The following is a 23435-nucleotide window of genomic DNA, read 5'->3' on the forward strand; positions in this document are numbered from 1 at the left end:
GCTTTTCTTGATGAGCTTTGAAGTGTGGCTATCAAAATCAAGCTTTCAACATTTAGTTCCACAAGTTGGCCTTTTCTGTTTCTTATCAGTTGTCATAAGTAAAAACGATGATGAGATAATTGACAGATTTCTTAACATTAGAAATTTACTTCTTTAAAAAGTCCCGTGAGACATTAAAGGATTAGTTTTCTATCGATGACATTTAAAAATGTTAGATGATAAGTAACAAGAGTTGCTAAATCCCATTGACCTTTTAAAGTGATTCATAGCACAACAGTCCCTTATATCAAAAACCAAGATATACTTCCTTGATGCCAGTGTCTGAACGTACCAACCATAAGAAATGAATTTGTAGAAGTGGCATTAGGAAGACCACATTGTCTATTCCACTCCCACGAAACAAGCAAGCTGTATTATTCCTAACCTGAAATTGCTGTTAGGAAGTATTGCAGCAAATGTCGAATTTTAAAGCTATATGACGGTAAAATATTTAAATAAGAGATCTTTCTCTTTTTGGAGCAGAAGAAGAAGAATTTAATTTGTCGAGTAAGAGAATAGCATCTCCTCCGATGAAGAAAAGAACCTCTGGCACAAGGTTCTTACTTTTCTCCTGCCCAGTGAGTGCCTGGCAAACATTCACAGAACTGAAAATAGAGTTTATCTGCTTAAAATGCAGGAAAGTGTAAGAATTAATATGAACATTTCCTGGCATGAGAATGAGGATTCTAGAGGTCAACAGCTGAAGTGTATTGCCTAGTGCAAAGGATGGAAGGGAGAAATAAACTGCGGTGTCATAGGCTTTACAGATAGAGCCCTATCTTATTCCTATMTGTATTCTTATTATTAAAAAGAGAACGGTGAGATTAAGCAGTGAGTGGGATCCTACACTRCATAGGAGGATCTAGTTTAGCTAGAACTGTTTCATTCCTTGGATTTGTAGAATACAGGTAGTTTACTTTCCCTTTATGTATGCTCTAGATCTTCCATGTCCTAATCACTTTGACTGTCTTCTAAATAACTAGGAATTCAGCTCTGAATTCCTATAAAAATGCTAATTAATTTGACTTACTTCCCTGAGACATAGATTATTATACACTGTACATAATAGCAGTAATAGTTACATGTACAGAACTGCAAAGAGGCATGAGCTTAGATACAAAATCTTCAAGAAGCTAGAAGTTTTCAATGAATTACTATGTAGTTTAAATGCATCTTGCATTTTCATTGAGTGATTCATTTTTCATATATTATAGACTTGAGAGTGTCCACAAAATAGCCCAAAATATTGAGAGAAACTAGTTTCTCTAGTCAAAAGTAACTATATTGCAACTATATGATTGTAACTATCTGATTATATAGATGAGGATTCACCAAGAATCCTGTTGTATTTCATCCAGCAACTGATCTTTAAGAATTATATGATAACCACTTAAATACATTGTACAGCCTTTTATCAAACACAAATATCTCATCTTCCTACTTCTATACCTAGTGATTGTGATAAATCCTGTTTTACTGTCAGCTGTGTGTAGTTTGTGTCTTTTGACAATAGCGGTAATTTTTTAATTTGCATGAATAACTAATGTCTTGGCTACAACAATATACTGCAGCTCTGAGAGAAACAAGACAATATATTCATTCAATGCTAACATCAGCCAGATTATAAAGAGTAGCGATGATTCATGTTGCGAGCCATTTAGCTTCATTACTTAGATACCCTTTCTAATCCAGGCCCTGAACACTCTGAAATCCACTCATTACCACTCCAGAAACGAAGACGACTTCACTGAAATGGAGGGAGATTAGCCAGCTCTAGGTTTATTTTCCAACCCCCATGTATATTAATAGAAATTGGATCAGCTGGTATAATAGAAGCCTGGAAAGGTTGTAAGGAGATGTTCTAGCTCTGAAGGATTCCTGCCCTTGATTGTTAAAGCTTGGTAAACAGGGGAACTCTTATGAGTACTTAGATAATTAAAGCCATTTTTCAGAGGAGGTATTATCAAGTATCTCTGAAAGTGGATTAACCTCGTCTATCCTAATGCTGCCTCCACCTTACCTTACAACTTCATCAGTCACTACTCAGCTTCAAACTCTATTATTTTGTCAAATGCCATAGTGAAAGCAGTCAGTCTAAATTCTAGATACGTGTGGCTTGTCAGTGTCCTGAACCTGTCAATCTGGCCTGAGAACTTGTGCTGGGAATTGGCACTGCTGATCCATACAGAACATAAGTTTCTAAATTTCCCTGCAGTCATTAAAAGCTGTATTGATTGTGCTACTTGCATAACCAATTGCGTAGTGCCATGCTCGAAATAATTCTAGTAGGGAAATTTCAGATTTGTGATGTCCCTTGTGCCTCATTACCTATTCTGTTGTTTTGAAAAGTCCCTCAAAGTTCTGTTTTGTTCTGCAAGACATCAGGAAGATTGATGCTGGAGACTTTTCAGTTGTGGTCTCCCACTCTACAAACACAAATTTCAGAAAGCATTTCAKCCTGACGAAGATTGTCAAATCAGTTAAAATAAGTTAGCTAAAAGCTAGTTCAGGGAAAAAAGAAGAAGCACYCACTGTGATCATCAGCTGGCCAAGAATTTCTTCCTTTTCTCCTTCAAAAAAGAATTTATGAATTCTTATTTCAGTTTGTCTTATCTAGAGTAGCCTGTGGCAGTCTACTGAATCTCAAAGGCAAAGAAAACAAACATGCAGCAGTAGACATGGTACAAGATGCAGAAGTGTACATTTTAATGTGTATTTTACTTTGAAAATAGTTCTAAATTATATTTCTGCCATTCTTTTTTTTTTTTTTTTTCTATTTGTGGCTCCTAGAGACCACAGACTAAATTAATTTTAGGTCATTATTTATTACTTAACAATAAAAAGAATTAGGAATATATTTTGTAATTATGTAATGTGGCAGTTAAAGAACAAGACTTTGTAGCTGTACTACATTTATTTTTCATAAATTCTAAGGAAAACTGTAATCAGAATATTGTTATATGTGGCTGAYGCTTGGATCATATTCTTGAAAACTGAGTAACCTGAAGTAATGAACCATACCCCAAGAYTGATTTTAGCATATACTTTCATAACAATCAGTAGCATAAAAAATAATATTCTGTGAAAGATCCATGGCAACATGTCTTGTGGAAGAAAAAGAAATTTGGGAATGCTGTAATTATTAATCACTGTAAATAAAAGCAGTTTGGCAAATAAATCAAACCAGAGCATCTTTGCAGAGCCCATAAAATAAGTAATTACCAAAAGGAGGATAAATTATTAGAATTATAAGAATTTGAATGAAAATCTTTGATAAATATATAGTAGCTACTAACMCCCTACTCTCTTCCCTCTGCACACATTAATCAGTTCTACGATATAACAGCAGGGAGCTAATGTGGATCATAAAATGACAGTTGAGCCATCTACTACCACTGTTGAGCAAAAATGCAAGGTTAGACCTAAACCAAGTAATTAGAGAGATGCTTCATCTTAGCTAGATGAGTGGCCRTATTATGAAAAATAACTGTTAAATGGAGAAAGAGAATAGCCTTGTATAATTAAATGACTATGTCACTTAATACATAGCTGCTATTACTAGCCCTCTAGTTTACACATCAAAACAAGTGTTTTTTTGCTCAACCGTTAAACGGTGCGAATCCACAGAGAAAGTTCTTGTCTTTTAATTTTGCTCCCTGATTGTATTTGGAACAAAGATGACAAACCTTACTGAATTGGGTATTAAAGCAATGTAATTGACAGGAAAACTGAATATTTGATCTGTTTCATGGATATACCTCTTTAGTGACTATTAAAGATTTTCCTGATATTTCTGATCAGTGGAACTTGTACTAGGCTTTTTGTTCAAGAGAAAACGTAGTTGAATATACTCTGGGTTTCTTACCTCAGAGAGAACAATGAGATGAGATTTTTCTCTAAAAATGTGGTTATCTCAGGTATAGATTTTCAGACTGTGTTTGGACACTCTTGTAAGTGATAACCTGAGAATTTGTTTGCAGAAGCACAACCTCAGAGCTTGTCCTGACACTTCTTGTGACTTGCCAGAAAAATTAATAGAAAACCAGTTGCTACTGGTTTTCCCCTCTGTGATTTTTCAGAGTAGTGTGAACTCACTGCTCTCCTTGTGAAAAGCAAGAAGCTATCTTTATAATTCTGTTCCTGTGAAGATTTTCCACCTATTCAACAAGAAGCTGTCTAGAGCTAGCTGTATGAGTTACCTAAGAGTYGTGCAGTTGGTTCCCTGCAACACATATTTTTATTGCACAGATTCCAACTAAAGTTATTTACAAAGACAAATATGGAGTATGAATTAATGCCATTCAGTTCACATGAGAAGCTATAGTGTGTACTAACTATTCATTTATATATTTCTCTGTCATTTAGAAGGGATACTTTATAAAGAATTTTAACAGGTCAAAGGAGGTATCTCAGAAAGTGGGAGGCTTTCAAATGAGTTACAATATACTCGTGAATGTTCCTTATTCATAATTATTAATTCAATAATTCCAAATTAATTCCAATTATTATGAGTTTGTACATTTGCAGTGTCCCTGGTCATAACACAGAGAAAGCACCCATATTTTTTTATTTTTTACTGACTGATAATGATCAAGTATCTTTAACCATTGACAGCATTGTAACAATTTACAATAAAAAACAATGTATTTCAGATACTGTATTTTACATTGGTGTTTACTGTGGATTTCCTACAGAGGAACAGTAATACAGAGGTTGAATTCAGGCTGATAAATTCAGACTGATAGACTATTTAGAAAAAAGGACTCTAAGCTGAACAATTATTTTGATTGCAAAATATTCCTGTGGATTTATTTGGATGGTGTGTAGAGGTCAGCAAGTCAGTGCAGTCAGACGTTGTTGTAAGGTGCGCGAAAGGCTGGCAGTTATTGCTTCAGACAAATTGACCCTTTAAGAGTTGTCTTTTTCATGGGGAAAAGTCTAAATGTATATTGCTGGTTCACTGAGGCAAGAGACTTTCTAATCCATCCATATATCTGAAAAACAGAACTGGCTGTCTTGAGAGCGTGCTGCRAGTAGGGATCCATACAGCAGGAGCGAAGCTGGAGGGTCTGTTCTGAACACTGAGAGATCAGTTTCTGTTTTAATAAAACTATGTGCTTGGAAGGGATTGAGTTTGGTTTGTATGTATGTGCAGAGATGGTCTGGGAATAGATTTGTATACTATTTGCTGTCAAATATCTGTCTCTGTCTCTGTCACTCTTCCTGTCCCTCTTCTTCTCTCTCTCTCTCTCTCTCTCTCTCTCTCTGTTCCCTGGAAGCCACGTAAGTACTCAAAAGTGTTGGTATTGTCGCTCCAAACACATGCTGCCCCCGCTAGGACACTTCTTGCTGAGGTGAAAGACTTCTGCCTCTCCTGCCTTTTGTAACGGTGCCTATATTTCTGCCACTCATACACTGCTTCTGCACTCTACAAGGATTGTTTTAAAAGATCACTGTCGTAGTCTGCAAACTTAAAAAAAAATGTTTTCAATGCAAAACCAAGAATAAGCAAGGCGCTTCCATTACTGATTCCAACTCTTTCCAACTTTCAAACCTCCTCATTTTTGGCAACCTCTAAACAAGTGAATGCAGCAGTCTGTACATAGCAGATGATGACTGCAGGATGAAAAAAACAAATCAGAAGTACAACTTTATTAAAATTTACCTAAGTTTTAAACTTGAAATGTCAGGAGGGGAGCTTTTACTCTGTAGGAGACATAGGAGTAGGTAATGTTCGTGTCCAGATAAATGGATACATCAAAAAAAGTATTTCAGGGGACTGTCTTACTAGTCCTTTCCTGGCAAGATGATCTTCCATGTWTTCAAAACTGAGCACCCAGGAATACAGAGAGATCTGCAATTACAGGACTGTGCCTTTTATATTCTTAAGTGCAAATCCATGGTTCTCTGAGAAGGACATTCTTTTTCCCATATCCTGCCCATATTGCCCCGTAAAGAGGGAAACAGGGCATTCTGTGTGACAGCAGAACTGGTTGGACTGCACAGGGAGACCCAGAAAAATGCAGAGTGTGGCTTGGTTTAGACTACGCTGATTTTAGCTCTTTCAGAAGTACTGGTAGGTGATATTGGTTATTAATAATACATATTTTAGTATTATTAACAAACATTAATTGTGGTAGAGTAAACTTACATTATCTTTTAAGAGAAATTATTCTGATAATAATAAGGGAATGTATGGGACAAATTGCTAATCTAGTCACTGAAAACTTCTAATATATCGCATATGGAACACAATATTGTAGCATTTGTTTTTGCAAGTAAAATATTAAATATGAGAAGCCTGTAAGGATTTAGCTTTGTTTGGAGTAACAACTGGTAATTAGGAAATTTTCTCTTTTTTTTAAAGATTGTCTGATCTTTTCAGACATTTTAAGACTATAGAACTAAATTGTTAATTTCTATAGAAACCTTTCCTTCAGATTTCTAGATATTTCCACTTTCAGAAAAGTTTTGAACATTAAAAAAATCTGATTGCATTATAATAAAGTTACCTCGTGACTCTGGAAACTGCAAAGATATACCCCCCCCCAAAAAAAAAAAAAAAAAGGATTTAGGAAAAAATTTCTGGACTTTTGGAGAGGACTTGTTTATCTGAGGCATTTTACCTATCAATAGGGACTAATACTGTCACTTTCTGTTCTTGGAGAATTCAGGAGAAAAKGTTATGCTCAGTAGAAAATGTGACAATTTCAGTTTTGCCTTAGAATTATCTAGGGCATGTATATATRTGTATACATGTATATGTATCTCTATCTGTATGTGTCATGCCATTGGTAGGTTATGGTATCAGTCTTTTAAATTGCATGGAAGCATGTTTGCTTAATAATTTTAAATTCTCTTTCTAGGCTTAGAATAAGAGAATTACTATAGGTGCAAGATTTAAGACAAACAATTAATATTTTACTTTCACTGATTGAGCACCTTAGTGGAAGATGGAGTGCCTGAGACACTCTCAGAAGTCTCTCATTAGTATGGTCATAAACTGTCAATAAAATTTAGTATTAACAGAGTTGAATATAGTTTAAAAAAATAAAGAAGTACTTTCAGTTATCTCATACTAGCCTGAATGGGAGTAGGAGCTTCCACACGTGTAAYGGGAGTCATTAAGGATAGTCAGAGTATTTTAATAATTAATCATTATTGCTATTCTACCACAACACCATTAGGTTCTGATAAGTGGTTGTAAGCTTATTTTTGCCAAGTAGCTCTTCAAATTAACTTTTCTTGGAGGCACTGGAATATGGAAAGTGTTTGTCAGTTCCTTTTCCTGATCAGTCCTGAGACAGCTGATATYTCAGCGTCTCACTGATGTAGTCTCAGTCATATAAGTAGTTTCATGCGAAGGGGAGCTTCCTAGTTTTGTCACGTGAAGTTTTCAATCCAGGACAGTGTGCCCATGTTACATGTACCAGTTTCAACATCTAATAAGCTGACTAACTTAAATGCTAATAGAATAAGTTTCTAAAAGTAATTCTCTTAYGTTTCAGTCACTGCTGCATTATAAATGTGTAGCAATCATCCGTGCTCACCAAGCCTTCCAAAGGCTGTTCAAATCTATTGAAATTAAGAACCTATGGCATGAGTGCAACTTCATAGAGCACTTGCAGCAAGTTGCTGAAGCCAGCAGAAAATAATTGCTGCTATGTACTTGCTGTAGTATTATATGGGTAGATACAATTAGCTCAGGAACTGAACTTTGTAGTTCTATATATATCTAAAATACATGGGCAATTGTGCACTCTTTGATCAATAAGAAAGTGATAAGGATTTGTTAAATATGTATCTGATTGCCATTCACAAAGATCTCTGTTAGGTTTAATCTCAATCTGAGAAATAAGATTGTAAAAAGATGTTTTTTGTTAATTATCTGCCAGATTATGTGCATGGTATATTAGAAGCTATTAGCAATCTGAAAGCATCCTAACCTTTTACATCTCCTTGACTTCCCAGAAAGAAAGGCTAATTACAACTGGTGATTGTCACTATTGTGAGGGCTGATTTTGGGCAAACACCTCTGTGTTTATAACTTGTCTTTAGGCATTATTGACTTTCTGGAAATACAGTGGTCGCTAACAGCTCTTTTGACTTTTACTAAGAGTGTATTGTTCCTAAAATATAGTATTTCCAGTTTACAAATGCTGTGCTTTGTAGCGCTTCTGTTGAGTGATACTGGCCTGAAGTAAGCTGAAGAGGGTGATATTTTTTTCTGGCATTATGAATATGACCTAGTCTGTGAGGTAGGTAGAAAATTCTGGGGGAAAAAAAAAAAAGAGAGAATAATTTGTTTCTGAGAGATGCAGCCTGGATTTATTGAAGTCATTCAAAATAGTCCCATAGAACAAGTGATTGTAAATGCATCTATTGATCTGATTCAAATTATGGTTTCCATCACTGGCATTCTATTCTACATCTCATATATTACATGTGTCTGCACAGCAGGGTGACCTGTGACAGTGATGGATAGGAGATGTACAGAAGTCTATCAGTTGCTGAGTCATGCTTTCCAAAAATCCTGTTGACAGAGTAGATGTAAACGATTGTYGTGTAAAATCATCTGAAGCTGAATTTGGTCTTTTGTTACATTAATGCAATGGCAGATATCTTCTTCTAGTTCAGATATGCTGATGGAAAAGGTTGTCCTCCCACTATGCATTTGTGGTAGTGCTCTCTAACCTGTTTCAGCTAAAATAAGCCAGGTTACATTATATGGTGGCTTAGGCTAACTAAGTTGGTCACGGAAAGTGCCAAACTGAGTATAGAGGTTGGTGACAAATGCCTGAAATTACAATTTCTTCTTCTAACACTGCTGGATCTAAAAGAGAAATCTGTCTGTGGCCTCAGAAAGATGAATGATTATTGAGTTTCAATCTACATGGACACAAAAGTGGCCTTGATTTCAAATGCAGAAGAATATTCAGTAGGATATGAGCATAATTGTCACTTTCTCAGTTACAGGAATTCGAGATCTTAATTTGACTTTGAAAGAGTCTTTATCCCACATTCCTTGTCAGCTTTTTTTTTCTTTTTTATATAATTATGTTAATGTAACATTTCTCTTGTAATTCCCTTCAAGTCTTTTCTACAACTCCTTTTATTCATCCATACCAAATGGAAACTTTGAACAGATGGGCAAAAGTTGCAATATGTGGAAGTCTGGATAGGTACTTATCCTATATGTGTTACGAACTACTATAACATCACTTTGGTTTGGGTTTCTCGACATGAATGATTTCTTCTGGTGGAGCTGAAGACATAATAGATAGCTTGACACTCACAGAATATACGCTTGCAGTGTCCTCCTTTCCTCCGGTTTCAGGAAGCCATTTTTAGCAGTCATCTATTGTAACACATAGTTTYTCCACTTTGCTCACTGCTGTGTCTGGTCCCTATTAAGTGGTCACAGCATAGAATGTTAGAGTCTATGAGTTTAGGATTATTGTAATAACTTATGAACTAAAGATCTTTGTGTATTCTGTTTAAGACGGTTTTTTACTTGGGCACTTGTGCATGATGCAGATAAAAAATTAATGTAGTGTGATTTTTTCATATAAAAACATGTAAATCTACACCTGAAGCTCCTTACACTATTATCCCCTGTTATTAGATATCCTGTGCATTGGTTTTTCTTCGTTACTGTTTCTTGTACCATAGCAGTAGTAAGAATGGATCCCTTACCAGGCAAGTTTAAAAAAGAATGTAATTTGCTTACAGTGGTTAATCCTAGACTTCAAGTAGCTTAAGTTCTGATAAAGACTTAACTGTTGATGAACAGCTGGTGCCTTTCTGTAAGCTGTTCTCTTGTAGGGCAAAATATGCCAAGTAGAATGGGAAAATAYGGTATTAAGATGAAGCACAGTTGGTTTAGGTTCCCCTGCATGAAAAAGAAAGGGTTATGCTGTAAATCAGTTTACATCACAGAAAGAAAAAAAAGGTGGACTTTTATAGTGAGGAAGATGGTTCAGCCTTGTTTAAGATGGGGAGAAATATAACTGAGGATTGTTCTCCCCTCAGCACGTTTTCTTGGTGAAGATCTGCTCCGTTAAAATGTAAACTGCGTGGGAACAATCTGATTTAACAGACTTAGCTGTACTGAGGGTTTGCATAATCTTTCTAAAAGAGAAACGCTGAAAGGTTGTACTTTCCATCAACTTTGTATGATTTTGCATCAGCCAGCGTCCTAGGACTCAATAGGAAGCTGAAAGGACTTCCATGAGAAATATCCAGTTGAGTGTTGGCAATTTGGAACTGGATCAGAAGGGTGGGAGGGAGCAGTGTTTAGGAGAAGTGTATGTTGGAGGCTTGTTGCACCAGCAATTTTAGAGCCAGCTCTGATTTCTGCAACTGATTTGACCAAACTGAGCTGAATTGTGTTCAGCACAGCGCTAAAACTGTCATCTGTGTTTGCATTTGCTGCGCCACTTACTTAAGCTTCTTTTGTTTAAGGAAGGAAAATGAGTAATGAAATGTTGAAACAAGGTTGAAAGGACACAAAAGGAAACTTCAGCTTAACTCTCCCCTTTTCCCCATATTGACACTGATAGTGACATTGATAACTGATCATTTTGGGAACAGGGTATGGCCAATGGCTATTTTTCAGTAATATCACCACCATCGCAGGTTTGATTTTTTGAGTCAGCAACATTCCTGCTTGGCATCAAGCACACCAAGACAAAGAAGGCAGTTTTTACTTGTCAGTCTAAAAGAATAATAATTTTTACAGATACCTACAAAGTGAAGAATTTTTGATACATTATCTCCCCAAGTCTATCAAAATAACATTCTTAGTGATTACTTGACTGTGAAAATTTACTGCTATAGCGATAGCTTAGCAAACTCAGGAGCAAGTAAATAACTTTTTGCCCTAAGTCCATTGACTGGAAACACTGCAAACAAATGGGGAATTCATGTCATCTCCTTAATTAAGCTGGGTTTTAATTGAAAGCAGTTTTTCTAAAACATTAAGAAATATTCTTAATCTCTTAGAAACTTTGACCAGATAGTGCTTTTATTGACACTTGGTGATGATTAGACTACAGTCATTGCTGAAGTTCAAAGCCAGAGATGACTAGGCATATAAATTGTAGAATATGTCCATCTTCCTGTAGGCTACCTTATCATAGTTAGGGAAGCTTTAGTTCATAGTTCAGTGCAGTATTTACATTCACAAGATGTAAAATTTCTTATTATTTTACATGCTGTATACATGCTTTGCTGTATATTACATCCTTTAAGTACAGTTGCTAAAAGAAGGGTGTAGAAAATGGAGTAGTGAGAAAATGTTTGGTATGAAATATGTCAGGAAAATATTTCAGCTAAAAGCTAATGTTGCAAAAGACTGATTGATGCTGGTAAGCATCTTGTGAAGCAAAGTGTTGATAATAGAGCATTACACCTATACATGGACTTGGGCTATTGGGGTAGAGAAAAGTGTAACTGCTCAATTTTTTTCATATTCCACAGAGAATGAATGTTATCCCATATTTACTTTTCATTTTATTTTATTTCATACTATGTTAGATTATGTTACTTGACCTGCAGTGCACAAGAAGTGGATCACAAGTTCTCAAGGAATAAAAAAAGAACATACTGCACCAGAATGGCTCTATCCTGGACACTGACTGTCCTGATACATGGAGCAGTTTGGTTGAAGAATAAGACTAATTTTCTTCTTTTTTTCAACTTTTACATTTTTCTGCTCTCAAAATGTTTATGAAAGCCACAATACTGAAATGTGCTTCTAAATTTACTGCTGGAAATGTGTTTAGGACTTGCCTATGATATTGCTCCTTTGGCTCTCTTCTGAAAAAAAAAAGGTCTTTTCATGAAAAATAATATTTTTGGAAATTACATGARCATTTTTTGGTTTATCCTAGGACTATGCCTCCATAACAAGGATTTGGAAGAATCTATTAAGGCCTAGAACTGTATAATAGATAGATGTATTCTGTAGGTACACATACATCTGCTTTCATGACCATCCTTGCTATATCAACTGTTTGAAGCATTTTTAGTAATTCCAGGGAAATTTCCTGGGMGATTCCAGGGAAATACATAATCCCAGTCTTAATACTGGCAAATGAACACCACTTTACATGAAGCTAATGTATGCAACACAGCATGCAGGTATTTTATAGTGCTTTGGTATGAAGCTGTTGGTAATAAAATGGGAAATAGATTTAAAAATTTGTGTACACTAGTAAAACTATTGATCTGAGCTTTGAAATATTTTATTGCAAATTTAAATCCCATCCTACTGGTACAATGCACTTRAATAATTTAAATTGTTTGTGTAGTCCTGCCATCGGTAGTATATTAAATGTTTTAAAGTATGTTCCAGTGGTCATTTTCTATAAATGTAAATGCATAGGAATCAACTAAATAGTAAGCAAGCTCAAACCATTGTGTGAGGTGGCTTTTCTGGAGATTTTAAAGTATTTCAAGTTGAATTTTTAGTGTATTACATATTTTATCTCTGTTTTCTATTGTACTGCACTACAATCGTAATGGCTGTACTTAAAAAAAAAAAAAAAGATTTGTTCAGGCTTCAGGGAAAATTTTGCCATGAGAATCAAATCACCCTATGCTTAAAAAATATATATATATATACATGTTATGTATATATAAACATATATGAATAGAACATATGTATTTTAAACAGCAGGTATGCATCCTCAGTTGTTATGGTGGACTTCCTTCATTAATACATCCTTTCCTATCTGATTGAAAGTGTTTAGTTCCAAAAAATATGTAGATACTTASACATGTAAGAGTATGTAAGACTGGATTTATGCTATTCTGTACTATGCAATGAAGAATGAGGTCACTGAACACTGCTGAAGTACAGCAATATTTCAAGAGCAGCTGAAGAATGTAGCAGCTGTGTGGAGGAKGCCTCTGCTCAGCTGCTGCTCGTCTTGAAGGTGCTCCACTATAAAGTATGCATATTTATCAAGGCAGGCCTTAGTTTGGCTCCTTTTTATTACAGTAATTGGAATTTGATGTGATTTTTTAATAGTGCCTAGGAAGTACTGTGTGTTTTACAGATATTAAAGAAAAAATGCGCATCACCTGAAGTTCTGATAGACTTTAAGCAGAAAGATAAGGAGATCACTATTAAGGAAAATAAATGGCAAAAAGGAACCACAGAAGGAATGTTTATTGTGGTGCTGTTGTTTTTTAATACAAAGTATTACGGGGTAATTAAAAACTAAGGGGCAGGAATCTTGCAAAAATCAGCCTGTAATTTTCTACCTGCTTGCAAAAGGGATATTTTCAACTAGCTCTTCTTGGCTAGTGAGAAATGGCTTGGAGGAATTGCAGCACATCTACCCACAAGACAGTGGTTGGCAGGTCTCAGCCAAACCTTGGCAGGCAWAGTAACTTGTTAGAGTGCTGACTGGTCAGGAAGACTTGAATTTTTTCTTATTTCTAGAATTAAAGAGTTTACAATTGGAAAAATGGCTTAATTGTCTCTTGTTGCAACTACTCTATTTTGGGTCAGTTCGTGTAACAAACTAAGTTGCAGCCTGTGTTCTCATAAGTACAAATCATGTTGTGAGCATCTTGTGCTTCTTTAACAAAGATCTGTTTACATGTAATGGCTCATAATTCATTTTGTGTTTCTAGGATACTACTGCAATTGATATTCCCATCACTAACCCTACAGATAAATTTCTCCAACTGAGTGTAGTGCTAGAGAATCATTCGCTCTGTGGAAAAAAAGCTTTCATTCTTAGGCCAAAACAAACAGTTCTGTATCGAATAAAGTTTTCCCCAGCTGTTGTTGGCACTTCAGATGGAAGGTGAGTTGCAATGTCTTCATACTTGTGTTTGCGACTCCTGTACTAATAAATAAAGTATTTTAATTAAACTCTTGGTCACTTGATCTAGATATCTAGATATCATCTTAAAAAAAAGAAAACAAARGTAATAAAGGGAATTAAAAATATTTCTAACTTTAAATACATTGTACCCCAGACTGCAGCCTTTCTCTGGGGTGGGGGAAAGAATCTSTTACTGATAAGCAATAGAAAAATGAACTTGAATTCAACAATAACTAAATTCTAGCTCACTAGAATTCAGTGAACAATGCGTTAGATATTTATTTAGAAGTTCCCTCTCAAAAGTTTAAATGAATTGTACATTTTGTAAGTTCTGTAAAGGAAATAACCTAATTTCATTTTTCTGCAGAGAAGGAACTAAACTATAGCATAACCAACAATAAAAACAAGTCAAGAACCCTTTAACAATCTTCACAGAAATCCATTTAGCTTCAGAAACTTTCATTAATTAGAAATGATCTACTTAATGGATATGGAGAAGTTTTAAATTCAAAATGTTAAACTGAAAATCCAAAAGACAGTATGCAGTATGATAATTAGGAATGAAAAGACAAATGACCTCTTGGTCTTACTTTCAAAGTTACTGTTGCTGATCGTAGTTCCTAACTGAACCAGTTAGGCAATCAGCTGAAGAATGCAGAATAGCAAAACTTGCTTTCCTGAACTTTGTTAATAAAGCATTATTTAGTTGAAGTGCTGGCTGAAAAAAACAATTCCTCATTTGCCAATGGTATAAATTGCTTGGCAGCTTTTTTTTTTCCTTTGTTTTTGATTTCTGGGGGTGGTGGGGAGAGATGGACAATGAGGAAAGAGACACAGATGACCTGCGTTCTGAGACCCAGTATTTGCAAAGCCCAGATCTATGTATTTCAAAGTTTCTGTTCAGTTTGTTTGTATTCATTTTTCCCAAGACTGGAATAATGGCAGGTATCCTTGCACAATACAGCTTTCAGGTAATGCAGCTGTATAGGAAGGACTGCTGTTGCCACTCTAGTAAATATTCTTTTTCTGAGGAATGATGTAGAAATAATGCATTCTGAAGCTCAGAATGAGCTCATACTTCTTTTTTTTCCTATCAGGGAATATTCCTGATAGAGTATTTTTCAAGTGCATATTAAGATAAAGGTTCCTTTTCACTGGAAAAATATGGGCTGGATCTCAGCTGATTGACAGGGTAGGTTTTGGARTAATATATACAAAGATGACATAAAGTACGTTGTACATCTTCCATACACTTTGGTATACTGTAGTAGAAAGCTGTCTCATAGCTACCTTAAATTGCAAAAACTCCCAAGAACTACAACTACAACTGGACAGAGGTATATCCAGGTACATTCAAGCTTTTATCTTTTTTCTATAGCCATGCTCAGTTTCACTTACTCTGGGAGCAGTGGGGAGGAAGAGTCCTGCAAAAGTGTTTGTGCACCTTTGCAATTGGATGATTCTTTCCTGATCTAGTTTATGCTCACTTTATAGCTTGTTCATTGGTAGTACTCTATGGTAGTCTGGAGACATAAGATCATGAAGTGGACATAGTTTCCTGTCATTTAGAAAAAGAGCTGGTCCTTAGTGGGGCATGGATTTGCCCTGTGTATTTAATATATCTTAAAMGGTTTTAATATGTTTATTGTGTTTTGCTATAACTTCTAATTCTGATTTTGATACTCAAAACCAAGAACTAGGAAAAAAAAAATCTGTAAGAGGATGGAATGTGTTAGAATGTCACAGGAATTTATTTCTATACRTACCTCACCTGCCAGCAAACAATTTTCAGTCATGACAAGATTGGTTTTATATCAAAAGAGTATATTGAGTAGTTCTTTGAAACATATCTATTTGTCATGCTCATATAAATCTGTATATATCTATTCCTCAGTTTTCATCACTAGATATGGAAAAGTTTTCCTTTTTAAAATCTGTGAATGCTATTTCTATTACTTTGTCTTTTGAGCTCAAAATAACTAGAAAGAAAATACTGTGATGTTAAAATGAAAATAAAGCTTACTCTTGTAAGTTGACAATGGAAATGGTTTTTGGAGTTCAATTTTTGAAAAAAAAAATAGTTTCTATTCTAAAAGGTTAAGAAAGATGAAGAGGACATTTTCTTGCCTCAATAATTGTAAATATTATTAGCTTTGGTAACTGAATTAAGATACCAACAAAAACTGTTATGGGAAAGCTGGTAGCTAATTAAAGAATTCACTGTATTAAACTTATTACTTTTTTTTCCTGAATTCTAGTCTCTGCATTTTTTAACTCTTTGTACAACAGCTGTCATATAGAGCTTATATTTCTATCTTTAGTGTCATATTCCTGTCAGAGATGGTTGGAGAGTTTTGGTATGCTCTGAAGTTGATTGTAGAGAAACCTTTGCCAACTACTCTACCTGAAATAGAATGTGAACTTGGAAAGTAAGTACATAGCACATCATGCTTAACTTGGTCACTGTTTTCAATGCTTCATGGAAAACAACAAAAAAAGTTTTTTTCAGAAAGCCAGAAGAGTCTATGTATAATACTATGCTGTATATGTATTATAGTGTTTTCATACATAGGTAGTTTTCATACATATGTAAGTTGATAGGTAAAATTATCCTTGCAGRAGAACAAACAGAATTATAGTCTGTATATAGACTTGCTCTGAAGTCTTTATATAGAAATAACTCTAAAAATACAACAGAGTGAAATCACAAATATCTAAAATACAGTGTTCTATRGATTTGTTTAACTTTCTGTCTCTTTTTTCTTTCTGAACCAGGGATATTCTCAACAGGCCTGCTTTATAAATACCTATATCATTTTTTTTTCACTTCTAGAGCAATGGCAAAGTAATACATCTTCTGTCCTGCAGATTCTGGGGAGTGGGCATGGCTGGAACCCTGAATGTGCTCAGAAAACGGATTGCTGCTTAGAGCAGATGGAGAAATGACCCCCACCCCAGCCCTTGCTCATTTCCTTTAATGAAATTTCACCTTGCATTCCTATGGCATAATTTTATTCATGTTTTTTATGACAAAGACAATTTTAGGATCAGATTTACAGTACCAGAGTACCAGAACTCCAGTAGTGCTGTTCCACCTATTGGCTRTGTTTGTAGTAGATTCTGTGGACACACTGCTCTTCTGAATGCTAAATTTCACTTACCCCTGTCTATCTTATCTTTGACTAAATCTAATAATTCATATACATTACAGTCAAAGGGAAAAACATTATTAGAGAATACAACATAAAATGTTATCTGGTTAAWTTTTTGTGAGTAGATATGTGAGATGAATGAAATCAAAAAATGACTGTRTGTCAATATTTTAATAACTTTATGTATTCCAGTGAGTTTAAGCATTTTAAGTTATTTTGATGAAGATGATGAGTTATAGAAATTTCAGTTTTCAGTTAATCTAATGCTAATATGTGATGCTCAGACCAGGCCTAACTGGTAATGACTCTGTTACTATGTTTTAATACGATAAAATCAGTAGGGCTGTCCATCTCCTGTTTTTTGATTTAAAGTTCTATGCTAACTGGAATAAGAAWCATAATTTTTCTCTTAATATGCAGGCTGACACTGTTAGGTATAAGAAATAACTTTAAACCTTTTCATCCAGACTATTTGACATTCAGCATTTTTCTCTAGTATGCACTGTGTGTGAACTATATGCAAAAGTGGTCTGCCTAAGATTGGCAAGTCATACTTTTCTACTGCAAATAAAAATGTAGGTTGGAAAGAATTAGTTCCATTAAGTACAACACTTACCTGTCAAAAAATTTATCTCAAATTCATTGAATTTCAAATTTTATTTTTTCAAAGGAGAATTCTTTTCAATTGGTTGTATGTTCTTGCAATTCCTCTGCATATTTATTATTATGCATATTAACTCCTCTACATCTACCCTTTGCAGATAGGAGAGGAAGAATGGAGCAGTACTGTTTATTTTAATTATTAATGACAGCAGCAATAGCAATAATGTATGGAAGAAAATTAGTGATAATCTTTTCATATAATATATATGAATATATATCTGTGTGTATATATATAGATATATMCAAATATAGATACATGTATAACAATATAAAAATCTGATATGTATCTTTCTTGTTTCCTTCATCTCTCTCATATTCTTGGTTTCATAGTTTCCTATTTTTGTTAAATTAATTCTTTCCGTAATTTCCTTTCACTAGAACTTTCTGTTGTATCATCTGCATATTGTCCTTTCCTTGAAGTGCTGTCCAAAATTTTATCCATGTCCTCCAAACCCTGTGTGCAATCAGTAAATTTTGTAAGAAATGGTAGGAAGCATTTGAAATACTTTTCTAATTACTAAGGGATTAGAATGTTTTCTAGASCCAGATGCTTTAAAAAGAAGTCGTCTTTAGCCTGTTTTAAGACCATATTGCACGTGACAAAAATCTTAATATCCTAGTTTTAAACTGTGTGTAAATAAATTGCAAACACACAACTATTTAGTGCAAGACATGTTTTTATTATTTTTTATCGTAAACAGTGCACTGCAGCACTGTTTTAATACAACAGTTAGAAAAGAGATGCTATTGAAATTTATGTATTGTAATACATACAGCTGTAAATGAAGCCACATGTTCTACACTGATACACTGGGCACTTATATCTAAATGCTTTCTGCTATTTGCAAAGGATCTTCCTTCAGTCTTGTATAACTTAACTAATGTGATCATGGTCCTTATATCAGTTTCATGGATCTTTTTGCTCCTAAAAATGCATCATAATTGTGTTCGGTCCTTTCGAAATGTTGCAGGTTGGAGAACACCACCGACTTGCATAAAGTTGTTTTTCTTCTTTAACACTGCCATTTTTGGAATTTAGTAAGCTCTTCCTGTGCCCTTTTCCTGTGAGAAGAGTGGGTGTGCGTATCGTCATCCTATCTGAAACAGCAAAAGATGTCAGGAGTTCAGACAGCAAAGGGCTTTTGTGGAGTTTCAGGKTTTTTTTCATTATCATAACACATTCTGGGAAAACAAAAAGGTGAAGAGAGGAACAGCCTGGAACAAAATGAGATACAAAATAGGAAATGATAGGAAGAGGGAAAAATATCATGCTCTCTCTAGAAGATCAACAGTTGCAACTGATTGGGATATACTTGCATTGCAGAGCTCTTCTGCATCTCTCTCTGCAATCTTGAGGAAAGGAAAATGTTGTTGTTCACTGCCAAGAGCAGAATGCTAACCTGCCAGACTTGGGGACCCCAAGCAACAAGGATGTGGATTTTCTGTGGAGGAAAATTTTGGACAATGGTGTTGATGGTACAGTCAATTGCTCTACCTGCTGAAAATATACTGAAGAGTAAACTGGGAACTGATAAGATAATCCAAATAAATTGGCTTCATTAAGTATAACTTGAGATGTGAAATACAYAGTTTAAATGAAACTAGATATTCTATATACTGTTTWAAAAAAATCTTTTATTTTTTTCCCCTGAATGGGTGTACTTTTTTCCACCTACTTAGAGAATTGTATTACATATACCATAAAATATTTGAAGCCCTTCTGGCTGGTGAAGCTTTCTAGTTCTTTAGAAGACTAWCTTTTTTTTCTTGAATGTTGTCATMTGTAWGAATCATATWTAATGTCCTTCTAAATATAATRWTTTTTCATTGTGTGCTCACTGCATTCTTTGTAATCAATTTGGAAAATTTAAGATTTAGTATCCTTGACATCACTTGGAACTGGATTAGGGGCCAGGAGTTATGAACCTTACTATCAATTTCTAAGCAATTCTGGAAGAAGCAAGGAACAAATTCTAGCAGTTATCTTTGAATCCTGCTTCAGKCAACCTGACATTCTGAGTTTTTTGCATTCATATCTGTTTTTTTGGTTGTGTCAGTTTAGATTTARCATAAATTCTTTAGTGTACGATGTTATGAAAGGATCTCTTCTGCTTGATTTTTCTCCTTCATCTTCACACATCCATCCTGTTATGGGTTGTGGAGGAGAGTCATTGAAGATGCCAGTCGGTCAGATTATGTTCTCAAAGGCCTTGATTTTACTGTAGTATGCAACAACTTTTTCTAGCACAACCACCACAGAAAGTTCAATCAATCTATGTGGGGTGAGAGCAGCTCTTAGTGGATTTTGATCTCCTGAAGAACCTACAGTAAGTAGTCAAATAGGCTGCTTACAGAAATTTCRTTCATTCAGACATGACTTTACTTTGGCAAATGAAGAGGCATGTATGAGGAAGGCCAGACAAAGAACCGAAGGCTGGAGATGGTAATCAAATGGGAAGAATGGATATTGTCAAGCAAACGGGGAGATTTTGTGAAAGTTTCCACTRGTTCTGTTCTCTCTGTTGAGTACCTTATTGATAAAACRCTTTGAAAGTGCTAGGAAAAGAAAAAATCTGCCGCTCAGTTGTTGGAGATGTCGCTCTTGAAGTTGTGAAGAATCCCGCTGAAACCAGCACATCATTCTGTATGTCAGTAGCAGCCCGCCTGCACGCGAGAAGTTAGGAGTGAAGTCACAGTCCTAGCACTTGACTGAAATGCCTCCTCTTCTTACAGTTCCTTTTTGTATTTTTTTTCCTTACTGATTTGGGTATGATAACCTGAGTCATTTATCCCGGTGAATAAATACRTGGAGCAATCTGGCAGTTGACCTGCCACAGCTTTGAACAGAGAGGATATCCATTAGGTAGATAAATTACTGCAAAACCAATATATGTATCTCATTTTTCAAAATTTCTTATTTACTATTTTCACTGATTCACCTTGAATCTTTTTGGTATGTCCCTTGGTGTTATAAACAGAATGTGATTTATGGTCATATGTCTGTGTTAGAAGCAAATAATACATTATTTTGATCAGATCAGAGGTATGTTGGGGAGCCTCCTGACCTCTCTGGAAAATTATGTTTCCTATTGAAGACATTTTGTGTTTGTTTATTAACATTAATTAGAAGATATAGAAGGACAACCTGTAAGGTGGTGCTACCTGATTTAAAGCGTAAAATTAACACAATGAGTGTACTTCAAGCTTTGTTCTAGGACAGCCCATGTTACTCTTTAAAATACAGAATCTGTGTGTGCAATATAATGATTTTTTGTGCAGTAATGAACAATGCAACAATTTTACAAAATGAAATGGATTTTCAGTTAATAATAATTAATACTATTAAATATGTGCCCGTATTTGTGGTAAAGTGATAAATGCAATGAAATATAATTCTTATTTTCAAAAGTGTTCATTTTTCAAAAAAGAAAATAAATGATTAATAATAGACTGCAATGGAATAACCTTTGTAATTAGTAGTCATTGCATATGCATTTATTTTTTTTTCCAGGTGGGTTCGTCTATACATACGTCTGTTTAATCCTACATGTGAAACTCTGGAACTGGAAATTGTTAACAGCAATCCTAGCAATTTTTCGCCTGAGACTGATCCAAAGCAGCCTGTAAGTAAACTAGGAAAAAAAAATTTCTATGCCTTCAGAAAACAATACAAGAGAGCTTTTTTTTCAAAACATATTGAAATAAATTTTGTATTAGATAGTGAATTTAGGACACTAAACAGTATCAAGTGTTAAAGGCATATACAGATAAGTATTACAGAGATTTTGTAGCTTAAGGACAAAAACAAATCAATCTGGAGGGAGAAAAAAAAAGCAAGCTAGAGTATAGATATACATATATATTTTCCTAGAGTGCTTTGTGGAATGGTTTTGAAAAGGACTATGGTGTTCATTGCCATTATTATTTAGGAGGAATTAGAAGCAGGTATTGTATGTAAATCAGTTGTAGGAGATTTTAAGAATCAACAAGATAACTAGGTAAATGTTTAGGGAGATTGATAAAATGCTAATGTAAGATAAGGCATATAAGAATACCTGAGTCATGGCAGTTATGGCACTTGCAAGACCTGTAGATAAGGATTTTATCAATTTAGCCTGAAGGAAGCTTCAACAAATACCTGGAAACATTTTATTTTCTAAACTCATATTTACATAGAGATCATTTTCTACTAAGAAAATAGCCTGTTGTTATTATTATGTATATTACTTATTTATCGTCTGTCACAAAAGCCTTTCCATCTTGTTGTCTAATGTTTTTGTCATTTCAAGAACTGAGAATTGTATGGAGGGAATTGGCTTGCACATTTTCATCGAGATTGATAAGTTAGAACATTCATTATTGACCACTGATTACTATGTTTAACTCATGTTTACTGTGTATGTGGAATTATTGTTTGCATTGGGGAATAACTATTATGATGAAATAGTTTGGAGAAGGAACGAAGGACGTGKTTTCCTTCCTTTGTTTCACAGAGCCAGTTTCAGACTTCTGTGTAATTTTGCAGAGATCAAAGAACTAGTCAATGGAAAGCTGCATCTTCCAAAGTAGCACAGACGATGCTGGGAACACATAAACTAAAACTGATTTGTGTGTGCAAACTGGTGTAAAATGAGAGAAGAGAGTGTTGTAGGGAATGTTGTCCTCTACAGACAGAGAGGACAGGATGTTGTAATAAGAGCTTAAAACAGAGCCAAGAAGGTAGCACTTGAGCTGAATGAGGAAAATAGATGTAAGCTATTAAGATTGTGATTAGCGCATTTCTGGCCTTCAAAAACTAAACAGTAAAGTATGCTGGGGCAGCRAGGCCAAATGTTCTTAAAGGGGATACTAAGAACACCAATAAAGAGGATCATACCTATTTAATGATTTGCCCGATAATTGCATAGCATTATGTCAGACTGAAAATATAAAACATGAAGTGTTTATATCTTTTTGGTATATTAGCACATCTTCATGCATTACAATAAAATTTGACAAGTGATATTACTAGTCATTTCGTCAATTGATATTTGAAGAAGGAGCTAAGAAATATAGTGGATCAAAACTATAATGATCATCTGGGAGGTTATACCTGTTATGTTTAAGTTATTGGCACAGAAGTGAATTAGATTTAATTATCRTGACTTTTGACTCTCTTAGATCTCTTTTCCTTTCAGCTTTCCTAATTTATTACCAGACATTCACATCTAAACAATAAAATGTAGTTACTGTTGATAAAAAGAGACATTGAACACTATCTTCAGTAATTTTGTTTTTCTTTTCTTCCTAATAGAATATTCAGTCCTAAACATAGTTTTGGCATTGAATTCTGAAATGTTCTCTGTGAATTACAATAGTTCTTTCTTCCAGTTAAAGGATGGCTTTGGAGAATTTGCTATAAGCAGCTGTCAGATATTTATTTCATTTGATTGAAATAAAGCCTCTCTGTGTGGATCTATCCCATTTTGAACTCWTTTTCTCCCATTGTGGACCTATGTTTGGAGAAATAATGTGATCCCTTTCCCAAAGGCATGGGTTGGGATTTAAATACTTGCTGTTTCCTCGGACAATGTTGCATCCTACGTTGAATCCCTCCATACAGCAGTACATTGAACTTCCAAGAGATTACTGCTTTTCCTCATGAACTTTAACCTGTGTTTCAGATAACAGTTTATATTCGTGCATAAATAGATTATACTAGTTTTTTACTGTTTTTTTTTTTTTTTTTTTTTTTTTT

At 34.7% G+C, this 23435-nt stretch overlaps 1 protein-coding gene across 3 annotated transcripts in view; it reads left to right on the forward strand.

Moving 5' to 3' along the window:
* Positions 1–23435, forward strand: part of CFAP47 (cilia and flagella associated protein 47) — a 363351-nt gene that overhangs the window by 249400 nt on the left and 90516 nt on the right. For all 3 annotated transcript variants that reach the window (XM_085319423.1, XM_085319426.1, XM_085319424.1), the window contains exons 52-54: positions 13687–13862; positions 16205–16312; positions 21210–21321. In XM_085319423.1, coding sequence (XP_085175549.1) covers positions 13687–13862; positions 16205–16312; positions 21210–21321 — 396 coding nt within the window. The remainder of the gene's footprint in view (positions 1–13686; positions 13863–16204; positions 16313–21209; positions 21322–23435) is intronic.

The sequence above is a fragment of the Rhea americana genome, unplaced genomic scaffold (assembly GCF_003343005.1).
Source record: "Rhea americana isolate MKP2758 unplaced genomic scaffold, rheAme1 scaffold_59, whole genome shotgun sequence".
Lineage (NCBI taxonomy): Eukaryota > Metazoa > Chordata > Aves > Rheiformes > Rheidae > Rhea > Rhea americana.